The 23,202-nt window shown below is 43.8% G+C and overlaps 2 protein-coding genes across 2 annotated transcripts; both read left to right on the top strand.

The window, feature by feature from the left end:
- The first annotated feature begins 2,052 nt into the window (after positions 1–2,052).
- LOC120097457 (elongin-A3 member D-like) lies at positions 2,053–3,818 on the top strand. The gene is given in 4 exon segments (XM_039095025.1): positions 2,053–2,394; positions 2,506–2,583; positions 2,816–3,592; positions 3,594–3,818. Coding segments are annotated over 4 exon segments (1,422 nt in total).
- Positions 3,819–7,183: 3,365 nt separating this feature from the next.
- LOC120093076 (elongin-A3 member D-like) lies at positions 7,184–8,949 on the top strand. Its single transcript, XM_039095026.1, is given in 4 exon segments — positions 7,184–7,525; positions 7,637–7,714; positions 7,947–8,723; positions 8,725–8,949. Coding segments are annotated over 4 exon segments (1,422 nt in total).
- Positions 8,950–23,202: the final 14,253 nt, after the last annotated feature.

Genomic DNA, 23,202 nt, shown 5'->3' with positions numbered 1-23,202 from the left:
TGGTTCGTTTTATTTAATCATTTTTATTGGATATATTATATATACATTTCAAATATTATCCAGTTCTGCCTTTTTTTTTTCAAATAAGACCCCTATCCATTTTGTCTTCCTCTTGTTCTAGCGAGGTGAGTGCCTGCCCATCCAACCATGCTTTCCCATTTCCCTACACTGAGTTTTCCAGTTTTCCCATCTTAGTTAGGGTTTTTATTCCCACACAAACATCATGACCAAGAAAAGAGTTGGGGAGGAAAGGGTTTATTCAGCACCAAAGGAAGTCAAGACTCGAACTCAAGCAGGTCAGAAAGCAGAAGCTGATACTGTGGCCCTGGTGACAGGTTTGTTTCTGACTTATGTTCCCTAACTTACTCAGTTTGCTCTCTTAGGGAAGCCAAGACTAACACCCCAGAGATGATACCACTCATACTGAGCTGTGTCCTCCTTTGTTGTTCCTAGTTGTTGAAATGCCTTACACCTGTGTCTCCTGAGGCATTTCCTCAACTGGGTCTCTGTTCTCTGGGATAACGCAAGCTTATGTCACTTTGACACACAGAATTTTTCACTACACCTCCTAATAAATTGTTGGTTCCCCCTTCTAAAAGCACTGAAACATCCTCACTTTGGTAGTCCTTCCTCTTAAGGTTCTGGTATTGTATGGACTATATCCTGGCTACTCCAAGCTTGGTCTACTATCCATTTCTAAGGGAGTGAAGACTATGTTTTGTTGTGGTTGTTATTGAGGTTATTGTTGGTTTGTTTCTATTGGTTTTTGCTTTTGTTTTGTTTTGTTTTGTTTTGTTTTCTTTGTGTGTTTGTGGGTGTGTTTGGTTTACCTCCCTGAGGATAATTTCTTGTTCCATCCATTTGCACTAGAATGTCATGATATGCTTTTTGTTAGTAGCATAGTAATTATTCAATTTTGAATATATCCCACATTTTCTTTATCCCTGCCTCTGTTGATGGACACCTGATATCTTTCCAGCTTCTGGGTATTCTAATCAATGCTGCTAAGAACATAGTGGATCAAATGTCCATTGCAAAGTTTGGAGCATCTTCTCGGTGTATTCTAGGATTGGTATAGTTTGGGCCTCAGGTAATTCAATCTCTAATTTTCTGAGGAAACTCCCAACTGATTTCCAGAGTGGTTGTTCCAGCTTAGAGTGCCACTTATTTTAGAGGGTGTGTCTAGGCTTCTCCACATCCTCACCAGCAACTGTTATACTCTGAGTTTTTGATCTCAGCCATTCTGACTGCCCTCTTACGGAATCTCTGTGGTCTTTTCTTTTCTTTTTTTTTTTTCTAGTTTTTTTTGTTTTTTTTTTATATTATTTTATTTTTTTGCAGATTTGCATTTCCCTGATGCCTATGGATGTTGCAAATATCTGTAGGTTCTTATCAGACATTAGATGTTCCTCAGATGAGAATTATTGTTTAGATCTGCACCCCATTTTAAAGAGAGTTATTTAAATCTCTGGAGTGTAACTATTTGAGTTCTTTGAGTCTTTTGGATATAGGGCATCTATTGTATGTAGGATTGGTAAAGATCTTCTCCCAAACTGTTGGCTGCTGTTTGGTCTTAATGACAGTGTCCTTTGCTTGCAGAGACTTTGAAATGATATGAGGTCCCGTTGGTCTATTCTTGATCATAGAGCAGAAGCCATTGGTCTTTTATTCAGTATACTTTCTGTGTGTCCATGTATTCGACCCTCCCCACAGTTTTTCTTCCATTACTTTGATTCAATCTGGTCTTATGTGTATGACCTTGACCTACTTAGACTGCCACTTTGAACAAGGCTCTAGGAATGCATCTATTTGCATATTGGACCAGTCAGTAACTGACGTAGTGAGGAGGAGGTGTGGCCCAGGTTCCACCTGCCAGCCTCAGGTATAAAATGGCAAACCAAAGAGAGGAAAGGAGCACTAGGCGGTTGGCCTCTCTCTGAACTTGTGGTCTGCTCAGGACAGCACCCAGCTCACTAGAGGCAGGGCACGGACCAGTTGGGTCGAGTGTGCTGATCGAACCAAGAGTGTCCCTTCGTGTCCTTGGCTGTGGACATGGAACCAGGCTCTCAGGCAGGCGCCCTGCAGGAGATCCTGGACTGTCTGTGTCGAGAGAGCGACCCAGGAAAGATCTACAAAACACTGAAGAAACTGTCTTCTGTGCCTATCCTGTGCGACAGCCTGGCAGAGATTGGCTTCAGAAAGACCATAAAGACGTTGAAGAATCAGCAGCTCCTGCTCCCCTTTGTTAAGGACCTAGTAGACAAGTGGTCACCGGGGTTCGTGCTGGGACCCCAACAAGAGCAAGACTCCCTGGACTTTGGATTGCTGAGGAGCCACAGGACAGCGCATCAGAGCACTGGTCTAGAACAGACAAACCAGGAGCAAATATTCCAGGTAAGCCGAGTTGCTGGGGGACAGGTATTTTTTGGGCTCAGCAAATGCAACCCAGGCTGGATCCATTGCCTGAGCCCTAGCTGCAAGTCCAACAGAGATTTTCACCCACAGACGCCCAGGAGTCCAAGCCTGGATCCAGCAGAAAACAGGAGCTCTGAGCAGCAGCCAGCTGTCCAGGACCCAGGGCAGGTAGGAATCCAGGGTGCGAGCTTTGAGGAGCCTTTGAGCATGAGGGGCCTTTGATCATGAGGGAGCCAAGCCTCTCTCCAGAAAGCCAGGGCCTGTGTCAGAGAAACACAAGTGGCTTGTGATTGGGGGGCACAGAAACAACACTCATCAGGGCCCCGGGAGTGGGAGGAAGCCACTGGGATAGGTTGGGTGTTGGATTGCCTCAATTCTGAATGCTGATCTCCTTCTACAGGTCCCACCACCATGCAAGAGGAAGAGTGAACTCCCCTGGCTTGAGGAAGCTCGGGAGCCTCCCGCAAAGATTCCTCGAGGTGATTCTCAAATATCCAAGGAGCAGAATCCCACGGCTGACTGTGCTAGCCCAGATTCTCAGGGCTGTGGTCAAACCTGCCTTGCTGTGGATGGTGTCCCGCAGCCTTCTTCCTCTCAGCTGGATCGAGAAGCGTCACCTAGGGGCTGGTATCTCAGAAAGAACAACAAAACGCCAGTCTATTCAGGGCGTCTTCCAGCAGACCCTTGTCCTCAGGAATCCCACCCAGGGCTCCTGGGTAAGCCCCCGGCTGTCATCAGGAATGCTACTGTCGGACAATCGGTCAAAGAAGAAACTGAGCCTGGGCAGTCCAAGGAGAAGACACAGTGCCAGACGCAGACTAGCAAGCAAAGACAGAGCTCGACTAAGCCCTCTGCACACCTGTGTCTTCAGGAGTCCCAAGAGGAGAGGCTTCAGGCCGTCAGAGCCCGCATCCAAAACTCAATGGCCAAGAGGCTGCAAGCAAGACAGACAACCATGACCTCCTTCCATACCCAGCACAAGAGCCCTGGTCAACAAGGGGAGCTTGGACCCAGAAGGGCTGATACTGTACCAACTTCCCACAGTCTTCCTGAGGCTCCTACCCATCCAGGATCCCAGAAGCTTTCCTGCCTGCCCTCTCGAGCAATAGGCCCAAAAAAGGCGCCACCTAAGAGACCTGCTCCACTCATGGCCAAGGCATTCAGGGACTACAGCCGTAGGTTCTACACAAAGTGACTTGCTGATGCTCTCCACAGTCACAGTACCTGCCACTCCTGGGACTTCGAAGGACTGGGCATACACTCTTTCTCCTGGAAGAACTGGCACAGAACACACTGTGGTTGTCAAGCTCCAGACACACTCCACAGCACCCTTTTCTGGAGTTTTCACTGTGCCTCTGGACAAGATTTTCCAACCTACACCCTTGTCCCATGGCAAGTTGTAAATCATGCTCCAAAGTAAATAAATATCTACCTCCCCATTTATTCAGTGTGTTGGTGTTTACATGTCTTGAGAATGATGGATACAGATTAATGTAGATATTGCATTTCAGTTGGATAAATGGACTCACTCTGTACAGAGAGTTCCACAAAGGTACATTCATGTGATCATACCATCCAATATGTCTTAGAGTCATACTTAGTCATGTATGTAAATACGAGTTGAAATCTCCGTGGAAGAATAGCCCTCAATTCCCACAATCTAGATGATTTAGTGAATCTGAGAGATATTAAAGGTAAAAACAAAACAAAATAAAATAAAACCTGTCTAAATCGAGTGATTGTGCCTGTGTGTTACTGTGTGTTTGTGTGTGTGTGTGTGTGTGTGTGTGTGTGTGTGCGCGTGTGTCTTGTTAGGTGTGGGTTTGTGTTCGTGTATATGTTAGAGTTATGATTATTTTAGTGATAATGCAGAAGAGGCATTAAAACACACACAGATGAGAGTAAGAAGAAAGAAGATACAGAAAGAGATAACCTGCATGTCCAGATGAGGAGCAAAGTGGGCCAAAGTTTGCCGATTTTCTCTCCTATTAGGGGAAGTGCACTGGTACACGGACACCCAGCCTTAGTCCATACCTGTGAGAGTGCTTTGGGTCCAAGGTCATGTGAACAAAAGCCATGGAGAAAACCAGGTACGTGTCTACCTATTTAGAAAAGAAGTATGGAGTAGTCACACAGAGTTTCAAAAAGGAGATAAACATTGATAGTAAAGAAAAAAGAGACAGACCTAAAGTGGCAGAGAGGCAAGCAGAAGGAGATTCAATCAAAATGAAGGGCAATCTCCTGACAACCCAGCAAGTGGAGACACAGGTGGCCAATGTCAAAATGGAAATGCAAAGGTCTGGCTTGGCTTTTGGTCTTTGTACCTGTGGGGAAAGCCATGGCCAGGAGATGTGGGGAGAAGGAAGGTATTAGAAGACAAGAGAGGCTTGCAGCACTTTGTTGCTTAAGAAAGTTGGCCTACACAGGAAAAATCCTTGCCCTAAGAAGGCTCAAATAGCTTAGTCAAAATGCTGCCATGACGTTTTGCATTGTGCAGAAAACTGTGAGGAGAGTAGACTGCATCCTGTTGTTGTTTTGTTTGTTATTCTAGTTGTTCCTTTCTAACCTTTTCCTTCTTTTATTCCACCCTTCCTTTGTAACTTCTTTCTTCATTCTACTGTCTTTTCTTCTTTTAATGCTCTCTTTCTGTTCCTTTTTTTTTTTACTTATTTCTATCATTTCTTCTTTCCTTCTGTTTTTATTTCTTTTTCTATCTTGTGTTGGTTCGTTTTATTTAATCATTTTTATTGGATATATTATATATACATTTCAAATATTATCCAGTTCTGCCTTTTTTTTTTCAAATAAGACCCCTATCCATTTTGTCTTCCTCTTGTTCTAGCGAGGTGAGTGCCTGCCCATCCAACCATGCTTTCCCATTTCCCTACACTGAGTTTTCCAGTTTTCCCATCTTAGTTAGGGTTTTTATTCCCACACAAACATCATGACCAAGAAAAGAGTTGGGGAGGAAAGGGTTTATTCAGCACCAAAGGAAGTCAAGACTCGAACTCAAGCAGGTCAGAAAGCAGAAGCTGATACTGTGGCCCTGGTGACAGGTTTGTTTCTGACTTATGTTCCCTAACTTACTCAGTTTGCTCTCTTAGGGAAGCCAAGACTAACACCCCAGAGATGATACCACTCACACTGAGCTGTGTCCTCCTTTGTTGTTCCTAGTTGTTGAAATGCCTTACACCTGTGTCTCCTGAGGCATTTCCTCAACTGGGTCTCTGTTCTCTGGGATAACGCAAGCTTATGTCACTTTGACACACAGAATTTTTCACTACACCTCCTAATAAATTGTTGGTTCCCCCTTCTAAAAGCACTGAAACATCCTCACTTTGGTAGTCCTTCCTCTTAAGGTTCTGGTATTGTATGGACTATATCCTGGCTACTCCAAGCTTGGTCTACTATCCATTTCTAAGGGAGTGAAGACTATGTTTTGTTGTGGTTGTTATTGAGGTTATTGTTGGTTTGTTTCTATTGGTTTTTGCTTTTGTTTTGTTTTGTTTTGTTTTCTTTGTGTGTTTGTGGGTGTGTTTGGTTTACCTCCCTGAGGATAATTTCTTGTTCCATCCATTTGCACTAGAATGTCATGATTTGCTTTTTGTTAGTAGCATAGTAATTATTCAATTCTGAATATGCCCCACATTTTCTTTATCCCTGCCTCTGTTGATGGACACCTGATGTCTTTCCAGCTTCTGGGTATTCTAATCAATGCTGCTAAGAACATAGTGGATCAAATGTCCATTGCAAAGTTTGGAGCATCTTCTCGGTGTATTCTAGGATTGGTATAGTTTGGGCCTCAGGTAATTCAATCTCTAATTTTCTGAGGAAACTCCCAACTGATTTCCAGAGTGGTTGTTCCAGCTTAGAGAGCCACTTATTTTAGAGGGTGTGTCTAGGCTTCTCCACATCCTCACCAGCAACTGTTATACTCTGAGTTTTTGATCTCAGCCATTCTGACTGCCCTCTTACGGAATCTCTGTGGTCTTTTCTTTTCTTTTTTTTTTTTCTAGTTTTTTTTGTTTTTTTTTTATATTATTTTATTTTTTTGCAGATTTGCATTTCCCTGATGCCTATGGATGTTGCAAATATCTGTAGGTTCTTATCAGACATTAGATGTTCCTCAGATGAGAATTATTGTTTAGATCTGCACCCCATTTTAAAGAGAGTTATTTAAATCTCTGGAGTGTAACTATTTGAGTTCTTTGAGTCTTTTGGATATAGGGCATCTATTGTATGTAGGATTGGTAAAGATCTTCTCCCAAACTGTTGGCTGCTGTTTGGTCTTAATGACAGTGTCCTTTGCTTGCAGAGACTTTGAAATGATATGAGGTCCCGTTGGTCTATTCTTGATCATAGAGCAGAAGCCATTGGTCTTTTATTCAGTATACTTTCTGTGTGTCCATGTATTCGACCCTCCCCACAGTTTTTCTTCCATTACTTTGATTCAATCTGGTCTTATGTGTATGACCTTGACCTACTTAGACTGCCACTTTGAACAAGGCTCTAGGAATGCATCTATTTGCATATTGGACCAGTCAGTAACTGACGTAGTGAGGAGGAGGTGTGGCCCAGGTTCCACCTGCCAGCCTCAGGTATAAAATGGCAAACCAAAGAGAGGAAAGGAGCACTAGGCGGTTGGCCTCTCTCTGAACTTGTGGTCTGCTCAGGACAGCACCCAGCTCACTAGAGGCAGGGCACGGACCAGTTGGGTCGAGTGTGCTGATCGAACCAAGAGTGTCCCTTCGTGTCCTTGGCTGTGGACATGGAACCAGGCTCTCAGGCAGGCGCCCTGCAGGAGATCCTGGACTGTCTGTGTCGAGAGAGCGACCCAGGAAAGATCTACAAAACACTGAAGAAACTGTCTTCTGTGCCTATCCTGTGCGACAGCCTGGCAGAGATTGGCTTCAGAAAGACCATAAAGACGTTGAAGAATCAGCAGCTCCTGCTCCCCTTTGTTAAGGACCTAGTAGACAAGTGGTCACCGGGGTTCGTGCTGGGACCCCAACAAGAGCAAGACTCCCTGGACTTTGGATTGCTGAGGAGCCACAGGACAGCGCATCAGAGCACTGGTCTAGAACAGACAAACCAGGAGCAAATATTCCAGGTAAGCCGAGTTGCTGGGGGACAGGTATTTTTTGGGCTCAGCAAATGCAACCCAGGCTGGATCCATTGCCTGAGCCCTAGCTGCAAGTCCAACAGAGATTTTCACCCACAGACGCCCAGGAGTCCAAGCCTGGATCCAGCAGAAAACAGGAGCTCTGAGCAGCAGCCAGCTGTCCAGGACCCAGGGCAGGTAGGAATCCAGGGTGCGAGCTTTGAGGAGCCTTTGAGCATGAGGGGCCTTTGATCATGAGGGAGCCAAGCCTCTCTCCAGAAAGCCAGGGCCTGTGTCAGAGAAACACAAGTGGCTTGTGATTGGGGGGCACAGAAACAACACTCATCAGGGCCCCGGGAGTGGGAGGAAGCCACTGGGATAGGTTGGGTGTTGGATTGCCTCAATTCTGAATGCTGATCTCCTTCTACAGGTCCCACCACCATGCAAGAGGAAGAGTGAACTCCCCTGGCTTGAGGAAGCTCGGGAGCCTCCCGCAAAGATTCCTCGAGGTGATTCTCAAATATCCAAGGAGCAGAATCCCACGGCTGACTGTGCTAGCCCAGATTCTCAGGGCTGTGGTCAAACCTGCCTTGCTGTGGATGGTGTCCCGCAGCCTTCTTCCTCTCAGCTGGATCGAGAAGCGTCACCTAGGGGCTGGTATCTCAGAAAGAACAACAAAACGCCAGTCTATTCAGGGCGTCTTCCAGCAGACCCTTGTCCTCAGGAATCCCACCCAGGGCTCCTGGGTAAGCCCCCGGCTGTCATCAGGAATGCTACTGTCGGACAATCGGTCAAAGAAGAAACTGAGCCTGGGCAGTCCAAGGAGAAGACACAGTGCCAGACGCAGACTAGCAAGCAAAGACAGAGCTCGACTAAGCCCTCTGCACACCTGTGTCTTCAGGAGTCCCAAGAGGAGAGGCTTCAGGCCGTCAGAGCCCGCATCCAAAACTCAATGGCCAAGAGGCTGCAAGCAAGACAGACAACCATGACCTCCTTCCATACCCAGCACAAGAGCCCTGGTCAACAAGGGGAGCTTGGACCCAGAAGGGCTGATACTGTACCAACTTCCCACAGTCTTCCTGAGGCTCCTACCCATCCAGGATCCCAGAAGCTTTCCTGCCTGCCCTCTCGAGCAATAGGCCCAAAAAAGGCGCCACCTAAGAGACCTGCTCCACTCATGGCCAAGGCATTCAGGGACTACAGCCGTAGGTTCTACACAAAGTGACTTGCTGATGCTCTCCACAGTCACAGTACCTGCCACTCCTGGGACTTCGAAGGACTGGGCATACACTCTTTCTCCTGGAAGAACTGGCACAGAACACACTGTGGTTGTCAAGCTCCAGACACACTCCACAGCACCCTTTTCTGGAGTTTTCACTGTGCCTCTGGACAAGATTTTCCAACCTACACCCTTGTCCCATGGCAAGTTGTAAATCATGCTCCAAAGTAAATAAATATCTACCTCCCCATTTATTCAGTGTGTTGGTGTTTACATGTCTTGAGAATGATGGATACAGATTAATGTAGATATTGCATTTCAGTTGGATAAATGGACTCACTCTGTACAGAGAGTTCCACAAAGGTACATTCATGTGATCATACCATCCAATATGTCTTAGAGTCATACTTAGTCATGTATGTAAATACGAGTTGAAATCTCCGTGGAAGAATAGCCCTCAATTCCCACAATCTAGATGATTTAGTGAATCTGAGAGATATTAAAGGTAAAAACAAAACAAAATAAAATAAAACCTGTCTAAATCGAGTGATTGTGCCTGTGTGTTACTGTGTGTTTGTGTGTGTGTGTGTGTGTGTGTGTGTGTGTGTGTGTGTGTGTGTGTGCGCGTGTGTCTTGTTAGGTGTGGGTTTGTGTTCGTGTATATGTTAGAGTTATGATTATTTTAGTGATAATGCAGAAGAGGCATTAAAACACACACAGATGAGAGTAAGAAGAAAGAAGATACAGAAAGAGATAACCTGCATGTCCAGATGAGGAGCAAAGTGGGCCAAAGTTTGCCGATTTTCTCTCCTATTAGGGGAAGTGCACTGGTACACGGACACCCAGCCTTAGTCCATACCTGTGAGAGTGCTTTGGGTCCAAGGTCATGTGAACAAAAGCCATGGATAAAACCAGGTACGTGTCTACCTATTTAGAAAAGAAGTATGGAGTAGTCACACAGAGTTTCAAAAAGGAGATAAACATTGATAGTAAAGAAAAAAGAGACAGACCTAAAGTGGCAGAGAGGCAAGCAGAAGGAGATTCAATCAAAATGAAGGGCAATCTCCTGACAACCCAGCAAGTGGAGACACAGGTGGCCAATGTCAAAATGGAAATGCAAAGGTCTGGCTTGGCTTTTGGTCTTTGTACCTGTGGGGAAAGCCATGGCCAGGAGATGTGGGGAGAAGGAAGGTATTAGAAGACAAGAGAGGCTTGCAGCACTTTGTTGCTTAAGAAAGTTGGCCTACACAGGAAAAATCCTTGCCCTAAGAAGGCTCAAATAGCTTAGTCAAAATGCTGCCATGACGTTTTGCATTGTGCAGAAAACTGTGAGGAGAGTAGACTGCATCCTGTTGTTGTTTTGTTTGTTATTCTAGTTGTTCCTTTCTAACCTTTTCCTTCTTTTATTCCACCCTTCCTTTGTAACTTCTTTCTTCATTCTACTGTCTTTTCTTCTTTTAATGCTCTCTTTCTGTTCCTTTTTTTTTTTACTTATTTCTATCATTTCTTCTTTCCTTCTGTTTTTATTTCTTTTTCTATCTTGTGTTGGTTTGTTTTATTTAATCATTTTTATTGGATATATTATATATACATTTCAAATATTATCCAGTTCTGCCTTTTTTTTTTCAAATAAGACCCCTATCCATTTTGTCTTCCTCTTGTTCTAGCGAGGTGAGTGCCTGCCCATCCAACCATGCTTTCCCATTTCCCTACACTGAGTTTTCCAGTTTTCCCATCTTAGTTAGGGTTTTTATTCCCACACAAACATCATGACCAAGAAAAGAGTTGGGGAGGAAAGGGTTTATTCAGCACCAAAGGAAGTCAAGACTCGAACTCAAGCAGGTCAGAAAGCAGAAGCTGATACTGTGGCCCTGGTGACAGGTTTGTTTCTGACTTATGTTCCCTAACTTACTCAGTTTGCTCTCTTAGGGAAGCCAAGACTAACACCCCAGAGATGATACCACTCACACTGAGCTGTGTCCTCCTTTGTTGTTCCTAGTTGTTGAAATGCCTTACACCTGTGTCTCCTGAGGCATTTCCTCAACTGGGTCTCTGTTCTCTGGGATAACGCAAGCTTATGTCACTTTGACACACAGAATTTTTCACTACACCTCCTAATAAATTGTTGGTTCCCCCTTCTAAAAGCACTGAAACATCCTCACTTTGGTAGTCCTTCCTCTTAAGGTTCTGGTATTGTATGGACTATATCCTGGCTACTCCAAGCTTGGTCTACTATCCATTTCTAAGGGAGTGAAGACTATGTTTTGTTGTGGTTGTTATTGAGGTTATTGTTGGTTTGTTTCTATTGGTTTTTGCTTTTGTTTTGTTTTGTTTTGTTTTGTTTTCTTTGTGTGTTTGTGGGTGTGTTTGGTTTACCTCCCTGAGGATAATTTCTTGTTCCATCCATTTGCACTAGAATGTCATGATTTGCTTTTTGTTAGTAGCATAGTAATTATTCAATTCTGAATATGTCCCACATTTTCTTTATCCCTTCCTCTGTTGATGGACACCTGATATCTTTCCAGCTTCTGGGTATTCTAATCAATGCTGCTAAGAACATAGTGGATCAAATGTCCATTGCAAAGTTTGGAGCATCTTCTCGGTGTATTCTAGGATTGGTATAGCTTGGGCCTCAGGTAATTCAATCTCTAATTTTCTGAGGAAACTCCCAACTGATTTCCAGAGTGGTTGTTCCAGCTTAGAGAGCCACTTATTTTAGAGGTGTGTCTAGGCTTCTCCACATCCTCACCAGCAACTGTTATACTCTGAGTTTTTGATCTCAGCCATTCTGACTGCCCTCTTACGGAATCTCTGTGGTCTTTTCTTTTCTTTTTTTTTTTTTTCTAGTTTTTTTTGTTTTTTTTTATATTATTTTATTTTTTTGCAGATTTGCATTTCCCTGATGCCTATGGATGTTGCAAATATCTGTAGGTCCTTATCAGACATTAGATGTTCCTCAGATGAGAATTATTGTTTAGATCTGCACCCCATTTTAAAGAGAGTTATTTAAATCTCTGGAGTGTAACTATTTGAGTTCTTTGAGTCTTTTGGATATAGGGCATCTATGGCATGTAGGATTGGTAAAGATCTTCTCCCAAACTGTTGGCTGCTGTTTGGTCTTAATGACAGTGTCCTTTGCTTGCAGAGACTTTGAAATGATATGAGGTCCCATTGGTCTATTCCATACCCAGCACAAGAGCCCTGGACCCAGAAGGGCTGATACTGTACCAACTTCCCACAGTCTTCCTGAGGCTCCTACCCATCCAGGATCCTAGAAGCTTTCCTGCCTGCCCTCTCGAGCAATATGCTCAAAAAAGGTGCCACCTAAGAGACCTGCTCCACTCATGGCCAAGGCATTCAGGGACTACAGCCGTAGGTTCTACACAAAGTGACTTGCTGATGCTCTCCACAGTCACAGTACCTGCCACTCCTGGGACTTCGAAGGACTGGGCATACACTCTTTCTCCTGGAAGAACTGGCACAGAACACACTGTGGTTGTCAAGCTCCAGACACACTCCACAGCACCCTTTTCTGGAGTTTTCACCTTGCCTCTGGAGAAGATTTTCCAACCTTAACCCTTGTCCCATGTCAAGTTGTAAATCATGCCTCAATTCAATAAATATCTACTTCCCACTTTATTCCGTGTGTTGGTGTTTACATTTCTTGAGAATGATGGATACTGATTAATGTACATATTGCATATCAGTTGGATAAGTGGACCAACACTGTACAGACTGATCCACAAAGGTACATTTATGTTTTCATACCAAACAATAGGTACATAGAGTCATACTTACTCATGTATGTAAACACGAGTTGAAATCTCCGTGCAAGACTAGCCCTAAGTTCTCACAATCTACATGATTTTCTGAATCTGAGAGATATTAGAGGTAAAAACAAACAAACAATAAAATAAAACCAGTCTAAATTGTGTGAATGTATCTCTGTGTTAGTTTGTGTGTGTGTGTGTGTGTGTGTGTATGTGTGTTTGTGCTTGTGCATGTGTGTGTTTCTGGGTGTGTGTGTTCGTGTTTGAGTATATGATAGAGTTATGATTATGTTAGTGATAATGCACCAGAGGCATAGAAACACACACAGGTAAGAGCAAGAAGAAAGAAGAGATAGAAAGAGACAAAGAGAGATAATATGCGTGTCCAGATGAGGAGCAAAGTGGGTCAAAGTTCGTAGAATTTCTCTCTATAAGGGGAAGTGCACTGGTACATGGACACCCAGCCTTAGTCTATAACTGTGATAGTGCTTTGGATCCAAGGTCATATGAACAAAAGCCATGGAGAAAACCAGGTACGTGTCTACCTATTTAGAAAAGAAGTATTGAGTAGTCACACGGAGATTCAAAAAGGAGACAAACATTGATAGTGAAGAAAAAAGAGACAGACCTAAAGTGGCAGAGAGGCAAACAGGAGATTCAGTCAAAATGAAAGGCAATCTCCTGACAACCCAGCAAGTGGAGACACAGATGGCCAATGTCAAAATGGAAATGCAAAGGTGTGTCTCGGCTTTTGGTCGTTATACCTGTGTGTCCCACGCTATCGTCTTGCCAACAAGAACGCACGCGGACACCAGGATCCTTCTGCAGCAAAGCGTTTACTGTACAGCTCTCTTAAACAGGGACAGGGGGACCTCAAGTGCTCGCCTTATATAGACAGCAGGTTGAGGCTATGCTAATTGTCCTTCAGGGATTGGCGGAGCATGAGTTATCTTATTAGCATGGTACTGCTCCCTCATTAGCATATTACTTGCCAACTGATGCCAGGTGCAAAGCCTGTGCATGAGCAGTACCGTTGTTCACCACAGGAGGGCGCCCTACATTCTCCCCCTTTTTTGTTTAATAAAATGACTGGTCTAGATCTGGGTGTCATGTCAATCTTGTCATTGCTCCTGTCTTAGGTCGTTCTCATCCAAACTCGGCCTTTTCCGTTATAGAGTTACCCTATCGCCTCCGGAACCCATGTCTTAGGTTGGTCCGAGCTCGAGGAAACTTGCCCATCTCTGGATACAATGACTCCACATGACAGTGACAAAAATGATCTAGGGTAAACTCTTAATCTTTCAAAGAGGCCAGTCATATGTTGGGAGAAGCACCCCTTTAATGGTGGTCATAGCCTGGTAAACAACCACTTTGTGTCTGGCATGTTCTCTTTTTTAAATGTCCAATAAGCCAGAGACCTACTCCGCATCCGAGGAGGACAATAGCTTCCCAGGCAAACATGCCTGCCCACTCCTTAAAAAGGGGAGAAAGTATTGGTGATCCATGAGGTCAAATCTTCAACTGTTTTGGGATCCAACTTAGTGCTGTTGAGGACAGCAATCTGAATCAGCAAGTGTCTTGATAGTTGCTCTGCTTTCATGGACCAGTTTCCCTTCAGGTAATTCAAGATTTCTTTGCTCTGTTGAAAATGCTCAGAAAAGTTAGCTTGCAAAGGAATAATGCATAAATTCTAAAGGAGGAAACACAGGACAGCTGCATCATATGACACAGTGTTTCAATTTGTTCCTGAACTAAATCTATCCTTTGATTATCTAACAGAAAGCCAGGTGCCAAATGGGTACATTGCTCACATTAGTGCTTATATTATATTGAATATTGAAATGTGGCTCTACGCAACCAAACGCAGGGCAGGGAAGAGTTCCCAACAGCAAAACATAAGGTATGCGACAGAGAAAAGTCAATGGTGGCATACCGTTGGGGCATCTCTCCATCTGGCACTATACAGGCAACATCACGCAAACAGGAGGAAGTGGAAAAGGTTAGCAAAACAGTAGAATTGCCATGAACTGGCATGGATACCGGCCAGGATCTGGCAATAGCCCACAAGATGAGTGAATCAACCTGGATTACCATTCCCAGTAATAGTAGGGTTCGTAGTTTCATCTCCAGGAAGAGCAGAAGGCAATTTTCGAGTCAAGTGCTCAGGTACCCAAATTGGATTTTCCTGATTCTGCGGAAAAACACAAACAGCTCCCCTGGATCCTATTAATATAGGATCCGGGCCTTTCCAAACATCCTTCCATTTTACCATCTCTTTTGGTCTATCAGGCTCTGAACAGTGACGTTCGGCCGCAGTATGGCCTTGGGCATCAAGATTTAAAAAATTAAGGGTGAAGAGTGCCATGGAAACAGCCACTCTTGGTACTGAGGGTAGAGCCTCCTCGACTCCCCCTTTTTGTTTAATTAAATAGGATTTGAGAGTGCAATGGGCACGTTCTACAATGCCCTGCCCTTGAGGATTATACAGGAGACCAGTCAAGTGAGTCACATCCATCTGGTGGCAGAATTGTTGAAATTTTTGAGAAGTATAAGCTGGTCCGTTGTCTGTCTTAAGGAGTTTGGGTTTACCCCAAGCACTCCACGCCTCAAGGCAATGTTGAATTACATGCGAGGCCTTTTCCCCTGTTAGAGGTGTAGCAAACATGATGCCAGAGCATGTATCAATAGAAACGTGCAGATACTTAAGTCTTCCAAAAGTAGGGATATAAGTAACATCCATTTGCCAGACCTGCAGTGGTCTGATTCCTCGTGGATTAACTCCCACATGGGGTACAGGCAGGAATTGACAACAGTTTTGACATTGGGTAACTATCTCCCTAGCTTCTTTTCTAGTCAAAGCAAATTGGCGGTGTAAAGTTTCAGCTGTCACATGAAATTGTCTGTGAAATTCTCTTGCTACCTCTAATCAGGGGGACAAGGCGACTGCAATCACTCTTGTAGCTCGGTCTGCTAGGTCATTTCCGCGGGACATTGGACCAGGAAGGCCCGAGTGAGCTCTAATATGTGTTATAAATGCAGGGGATCTCCTGCCAAGAAGGGTAGATTGAATTTGTTGGAAAATTTGAGCAAGTTTGCTGGAAGGCCTAATTACTCCAGCCACCTCAAGAATCTTAACCGCATTAACCACATAGGAGGAATCTGATACAATGTTAAGTGGGCTCGGGAAGGCCTCGGGGACTTCTAGCACCACTAAACATTCTACAACTTGGGGTGAGGTTTCATTATATTGTTTAGATACTACCTTATTATTGACCACATAAGCACCTACACCAGTTTTTGACCCGTCTGTATACAGTACAGTCCCATCAATGAGTGGTTCCTGTGACATTATGTGTGGGAACACAATGGCTTGGCTTAAGGCAAATTGTAGGATCGGGTGTTTTGGATAATGATTATCAATCTGTCCAGCAAAGGAAGTGACTAACACTGCCCAAACATTTGAGGTAGCAGCTAATGTTTGAACCTGAATAGCTGTGTATGGCACTATCAAAATTTGGGGTTCTTTTCCAAAATGAGTAGTAGCTGCCTTTAACCCGCGGAGTGCAAGCTGAGCAACCACATTGGGATACCAGTCAATAATCTTAGCAGGAGATGCACTGGGATGGATACACAATAAAGGCCCATTTTGCCACAAGACAGCTGTTGGTAATTGCATAGTTTTGAAAACACATAAATCAAAGGGCTTGGTTTCATCAATGCGCTGTAATTGAGCATCCTGTAAGGCACTTTCTACAACTTGTAAGGCCTGGTTTGCTGCTGGCGTCAATGCTCTCGGAGAGGAGATATGAGGGTCCCCTTCCAAAATGTCAAATAAAGGTTTTAACTCAGCAGAGGGAATCTTCAAGAACGGTCTCAGCCAATTTATATCTCCCAATAATTTTTGGAAATCATTTAAGGTATGTAAATGGTCTCTACGAATCTCTAATTTCTGAGGAACTATTTTTTCAGGATAAATGGCTGATCCCAGAAATAAGCCAATTTCTGCAATTTGAACCTCTTCTGTAGCGACTTGTATTCCCCATTGCCCCAATGTTTCGATTAGGATTGGATATGAGGTCTGTAAGATTGCTAAATCTCCATGGCACATAAGAATGTCATCCATGTAATGGATCAAAAGCAAAGATGGAAACTGCTTCCTTATAGGTTCAAGGGCTAGTTGTACATATAGTTGGCAAATAGTAGGGCTATTGGCCATGCCTTGAGGCAGAGCTTTCCAATGAAATCTTCTATCAGGTTCAAGATGATTAATAGCTGGTATAGTAAATGCAAACCTCTGTCTGTCTTGTGGGCATAAGGGGATGGAAAAGAAGCAATCCTTGATATCTATAATTATTATCTTCCATTGTTTAGGTAAGGCGGAGGTTGGATCTAGCCAAATAAATGCATCTGTGCATTAATGGCCCTCAAATCATGGAGAAGTCTCCCCTTTCCTGATTTTTTCTTAATTACAAAAATAGGAGTATTCCATGGTGAAATAGAGGGTTCTAAATGACCAAGCTGTAATTGTTCATTAACCAGCTTCCAATTTTTCAGAGGATAGAGGCCATTGAGGAACCCATATGGCTTCTTCTGCGAGCCAGGGTATGGGCATAGAACCCTCAATGGCCCCTAGGAAAAACCCAGGCCCTGTCTTCCTATATTACCTTCTTGTGGGTCCGGTTCTAATTTTCTTTGTTCTTTTCTTCCTAGTCCCCTCCCTTCCTTGTAACCCATTCTCTTCATAATCCCAACAGCTTGTTGAGAATACTCATTGGTCAATGTTAGTCCCAGACCCTGTAAGATATCCCTCCCCAAAAGGTTAACAGGAAGAGGGAGGACATGTAGAGGGCCGCAATAACATTCGCCACCGCTAGATGGCGCTGGCTTCCTCTGCGCCCCACGTGGAAGGCCAGGATAGCCTCCGCCATTACAAGATGGCGCCAGCCTTCGCCGCGCCAGCCGACTTCCTTTCAGGAAGTTAACTGTGTGCGCATGTGCAAGAGTGCCTTCGTGCCAGGTCTTTGCCCACTCCGGGGCGTGCCTATGAGATCATCGGTAAGCAACCAATCAGGCGTGGACACACCACATTAGGGTGTATATAAGCAGCGCCATTCTGGGGCTTGCTCTCTCCTCTTCAAGATGTAATAAACGCTTTGCTGCAGAAGGATCCTGGTGTCCGCGCGTCGTTCTTGCTGGCGAGACGTTGGGCGCGCGACATTTGATGCCGAAACCCGGAACAAATGCCACACCATCGCCGGCGCTGAGGAGAGCCTCTGCTCACAAAGAGGGTCCAGAACTGCAGGTCGAGAGGTAAGCTCTGAGAGGCATGTTTGGTCTTGACACAGCATGTCAGAAACAGAGTGGGATGAAAGATTAAAGAGCTCAAAGAGAAAAGGTGCACATAAGAAAAAAGGCCCTTCCAAGGATTTTAGATCCGAGGAAGCGAGAGATAGGGGAAAGGACGCCCCGGGAGAGAAACAGGGAAAGGAGGAGAAAGCCCCGAAAAGGAAAAACCTTTATCAGGTAAAGGAGTTAGAGGCTTTGGGGCTTGATAGTTCAGAAACAGACGAGCTTAGCCCCTCTGAGGAAGAGGATTTAGAAGATGAGGCAGCTCGCTATGAAGAAGAAAGATATGGGCCTAGGTGGAGAGCCACTGTGAAGAAACTGAAAGTTATGGATCCTTCATGGACAAGGCTGATAATTTTGTTTATTTTTTTCTTTGTGTGGGAAGCCATTACAGCCGTTAGGACAGGTCAGAGGGTCCTTACAGAACAACAAGAAAGTACGTCGGAGGGAGAAAAGGTCTCTAAAGAAAAAACGAAAAGAAAAGGAGATAAAAGGAACACAGTATTTTGGGAGAAAAATTTTGTCTTTGTGCCTGTAAACGGCGTGCTTAAGCTCCGGCGCCGGCTCTCGGGACGCCTCAGTGTCCGTGCGCTGACGCGACAGCTTTACAGAGTCATACTGATCAGATTTGATAGAAGCAGACCGCCTGAAAATTTATTCAGGAGAATCAAACAAAAGGATATCTCAATGCCCATGCACAGCTTGATGGAGTTAATGTAATTGGGTCGTGAGTGAAAATACTCAGGACTGTGTTTCACTTCCATACCATTGGCGAATGTCAGTCGTGCTGCTCATATAATATATCTCAGTATCTTACAGGAATTGGGTTTCAACACGTTGATGGACTAGTCCAGGAGTTGAGACAATCCATCGTCCATATCGACTCCACTCGAGTGGATAGTCACCGTGAACACCATCTGGTTTCTTCCCTCTTTGTCTATTGTCTGTCCCTGGTGCACCAGGATGTCCCCATGTCTGTCAGTTTATGTCTGTGGTTCTTGCTCCTCGTTGTTTAAATGTTTTATGTTTCATGTTCAAAAGAAAAAAAAAATGGTAAAAACTTTATCTGCTGGTCGTTCACACCTTGACTTGGTTTTAACTCGTTTCAAAAGGGAACAAATGAATAAAAAACAGTTTCAATCAAGTCTTTGGACCCCTGTGCCTGGAGCCAGGTGTCTAGATTAGCTGGAGAAGCTGCCCAGAGGCTAAGCGTCTACACGAGCTGATCTTAAAGGCGCCAACAGCTTCTCAGCTTCTTCGATACAAGAGTTGATAGCTGTTTCTCTTAGAAAAATCCCTGACTTATTATTTGACTCAACAGGTGACAAGGTGCTTCTCTTAAAATCATAGCTAAAAAGGTAAAAATGGTGCTTGGTCTAAATATTAAAGATATGTGTAGCCACTTCAATTTTGTTTCTCATTGGTTTTAAATGTGTAAATATGCTCTACTTGCCTTGGTTATGGACTATTGGCTTTCAAGTTATTGGATATGGTTAAAAAGGTATAATATTGGTAACAGAAAGTTGACATAAACCTGGTAATTTGGATGGAGTTATTTCTAGACAACATGTGGCATGAGCCAACCCAGGGAAACAGGTCTAAATTGAGATAATATTTTTATGGAATTCTTATCCTAGAAACCAGGCTTCTAAAAGAATTTAGGACAATGTCTCTTTGTTGAGGTTCTAGAGACTACGCCATCGTGCGTTCATATATAGGAATTGGCAGTCAAACTTTGTACTAGTTTGTTGGAGGTCGAGTTTTGCTTTCCTAGTTGTGGTTTGCCCTGAGGCTATCTGTATTTTAATGCTAATTCCACTGCCCCAAGGACAGCTGCCTAGAACTCAGGTGACCTTGTAGTTGTGCTCTGGTGTTACAAGAAGAACTTAAAGATTGTGATTAAGGATTGCCAGTGTTACATTGACTAACTCAAACTTATTTTTAATTAAGAAAAAATCAAACAGGTAGAGATTGTTACAAGATTTACGAAGGATTGATGAGGTTTTAGAACTTGTGAGACCATTACAGCCAGTTTACTTACTCCAACTGCCATTTCAAGATAGATTTAGAGGATTGATTTTGAGTTTTCATTTCGTGAGCCTGCTTATAATTTTAGAGAGCCCATAGAGTGATATCATTAAGAATGGCTAATAGCCTTATATTATGTAATTTTGTTGCTTCTTCAATGTAAGAAGTTAGAACTTAAATCTTTCAGTGTATATGGAAATTTTTACTACAAACCTTTGCTCTCAATATGAGCTTTAATATTTGGGGAGTAGCTGTTAGACTACTCCAGAAAAGAATGTTTGAAGCTAATTTCAAGCTTCTAAGGATATGTTAATTGTGTAAGTACCTCACCCTACCAGAGGACTTAGGTCTTTGTTATGCACATTGGAGATAAAGCTTCAGCTGTGTTAATACAGAATTGTAGACTAGAGTCATGGAAGTATATTAAAAAGAAACCTGGTGAAACATATCTTATTCCAAACAACAGTTAATTGGTTATTGCAAAACACTGATATTTGGCCTATTACATATACAAATTTTTCAGGCAAAATTGATAATTTTACTCTTTACATGCTTTTGTACTTCCTGTATATTTGTGCATACAACCCATAGAAAATGTGCTTAGTGGTTCATCTAATGAAAAGGCTACGTATATGATTGGATCACTTGTTTATTCTCTTGAGTTTCTGTTGCTACAACACAGATTATTAATTTCCGTGGTTTAGCCACTGTTTTTAAATCAAACTTTCAATTCACATACTGATAGCCAATGTGTGGCTTGTGGTTTACAATTGATTTCAATAACTTAATGCTTTATTAGAGACAGGTTTTCTACTTAAAATCAGTGAGTGATTTCAGTGTAAATTGTCTGACAACTCACTGTCCTTTCAGTGCTCTCGCTCAGACAACTAAACAAAACCATAGACCCAGCTCTTTGAAAATGATAATGGAGTTGATATAAAAAGAGGAAGACTCCATTTGCTTACTTTAAATTCTCAGCCTCGCCCTGCCAGCTCAGAGATTTCTAGTAAGACTGAAATTGGACAATATTTACAAGATTTGACATTTCTAATTAATGCTTATGTTTAGGTAAATAAAGTTTGTGAGGTGCTAGAGAAATGGCTTAGTGGTTAAGAGCACTAAGTACTGTTCCTTTATAGGACATTTAAGAACTCAAACTGGATTGCCTGGGCTCCTTAACAAGGGAGGACAATGATACCAGACAGATTGTAGGCTTTACATAGGAACAATTAGTCAAAAAATCTCATTCTTTATATATCCAAAACAATAATGCTGGAGACAATAATTTGGTATACAAGTCAATTTATAAATACAAGTGCTCAGTGTCCTCAATTTAATCCTCGAGGACTTACCTTAATAAATAATATCTTTACTATATCTTAATAAATAAAAAGGGGGAGTTATCCCTGTATGCTAAATAATGCTCCTTTTATTTCAATTTTAAAATTTGGATCCCAAAGTTTATGGCACCCTACAACTAGGCATACTTCTGCTTAGATGAAATAGAAAGATCCATATATTGACATGATCCTGTCCAGTTATTTTATATGGGGAAGAGGGAATGTTTGTGTTTTTTCTACAGGATGCTACAAGAGTGTGCCAGCTGCCTGAGTGGTTGCTGAGACTTGCTGATCCTGGTTACATGAAGATTCAGCTCTCGTGGTTCGGGTCCCTGGAGTCATTCCTCTGCCCTGAGAGGAAGATAGAAGATTCCCCCTCACCTTTTGTCATCACAGAGATTTTGGCATTGCTGCAGTCAGTGTTACCGCTGTGTGTGTCCCGTCCCACTATGGCCCGCTCTCTGACCCTCTGTGCACTGCTGCTTTCTGGAGAAGACTGGACTCCAGCCGTTGCTGCCGCCCTCATTTTCCATGGTGACTCTTGCTGCCTTAACTGGTCATTTTACAGACTGTAGCTTCACAGGAATGCCACCTGCGTAAAGCTGCTGTGGACTGGGGAACTCTGCCCTGGTTGTACAGATCTCAGAAATGGTTCCATTGTCTGCTGGTTGTTCCAGAGAAAAAATGACTGATCCTGAACTGTCCTGGAAAAGACCTTGACACTTTCGCTGCTATTGTAGCAGCCATTACTGCTGCAGACATTGTGTCTGCAGTGTCTGGAGTTATCCTCCCCCAATCTATTGTTAGACAAGCACAGTGGGTGAACTTTCTGGAGTAGTTGCTAACAATTGGGAATTCTAAACTCTATTATAGGAGTGGCTTGACTACGGCCCTTGGTGGTAACAGCTGAGGAGGACCAAATGAGGTGCCCATTACTTATCGGGAGTAGCTCTGTTTGGTGCAGCCCTATGCTGTGGATCAGTGTTCATACTATGGTTGGTTTGCAAACTCAGATCTCAACAGAAATGTGACAAGGCCGTTATCACTCAAGCACTTGTGGCCATTGTACAAGGGGCCTCCCCTGGAATTTGGTTATCTATGCTCAGGAATTAGTCGGTATCTGAGTTCTCTGCTCCTGCACCCCATGGATCTGTGGATCCATTGCACTGGGAGGAGAGAGACTCTCTCTCGGTATCTGAGTTCTCTGCTCTTACACCCCATGGATCTGTGGATCCATTGCACTGGGATGAGAGAGACTCAGTGATCCTTTGATCAGCCCTTGCACATCGCTGAGGTTTCCTCATTGCACGCAATAGGGTGATCATGATTTGTTATAAAATAATTGATCTGTTATAAAATAAATAAATCGGGGGAGATGTAGAGGGCCGCAATAACATTCGCCACCGCTAGATGGCGCTGGCTTCCACTGCGCCCCACGTGGAAGGCCAGGATAGCCTCCGCCATTACAAGATGGTGCCAGCCTTCCGCCGCGCCAGCCGACTTCCTTTCAGGAAGTTAACTGTGTGCGCATGTGCAAGAGTGCCTTCGTGCCAGGTCTTTGCCCACTCCGGGGCATGCCTATGAGATCATCGGTAAGCAACCAATCAGGCGTGGACACACCACATTAGGGTGTATATAAGCAGCGCCATTCTGGGGCTTGCTCTCTCCTCTTCAAGATGTAATAAACGCTTTGCTGCAGAAGGATCCTGGTGTCCGCGCGTCGTTCTTGGCTGGCGAGACGTTAGGCGCGCGACAAGGACATAAGGAATGAACCTTCCTGATTGGCCCTCTGGAGCATGCCACATCAAGGAATGTGAACTGATAGTGGGGCTGGCCTCACCCTAGTCCTTGTAAGGAATGGGATGATTGAATGACAGGCCATGTCTTAGGCCACCAGCTGGAGGAGATAATACTCTTATCAGCCCCTGTATCTAAAATTCCTGTAAAAGTCTTTCCTTCTATATTCAACTCTAAAGAGGGTCT

This window comes from Rattus norvegicus, chromosome 16 (genome assembly GCF_036323735.1).
Source record: "Rattus norvegicus strain BN/NHsdMcwi chromosome 16, GRCr8, whole genome shotgun sequence".
Lineage (NCBI taxonomy): Eukaryota > Metazoa > Chordata > Mammalia > Rodentia > Muridae > Rattus > Rattus norvegicus.
Note: the sequence above shows the minus strand (reverse complement) of the source record. Positions and strands in the feature narration are given on the sequence as shown.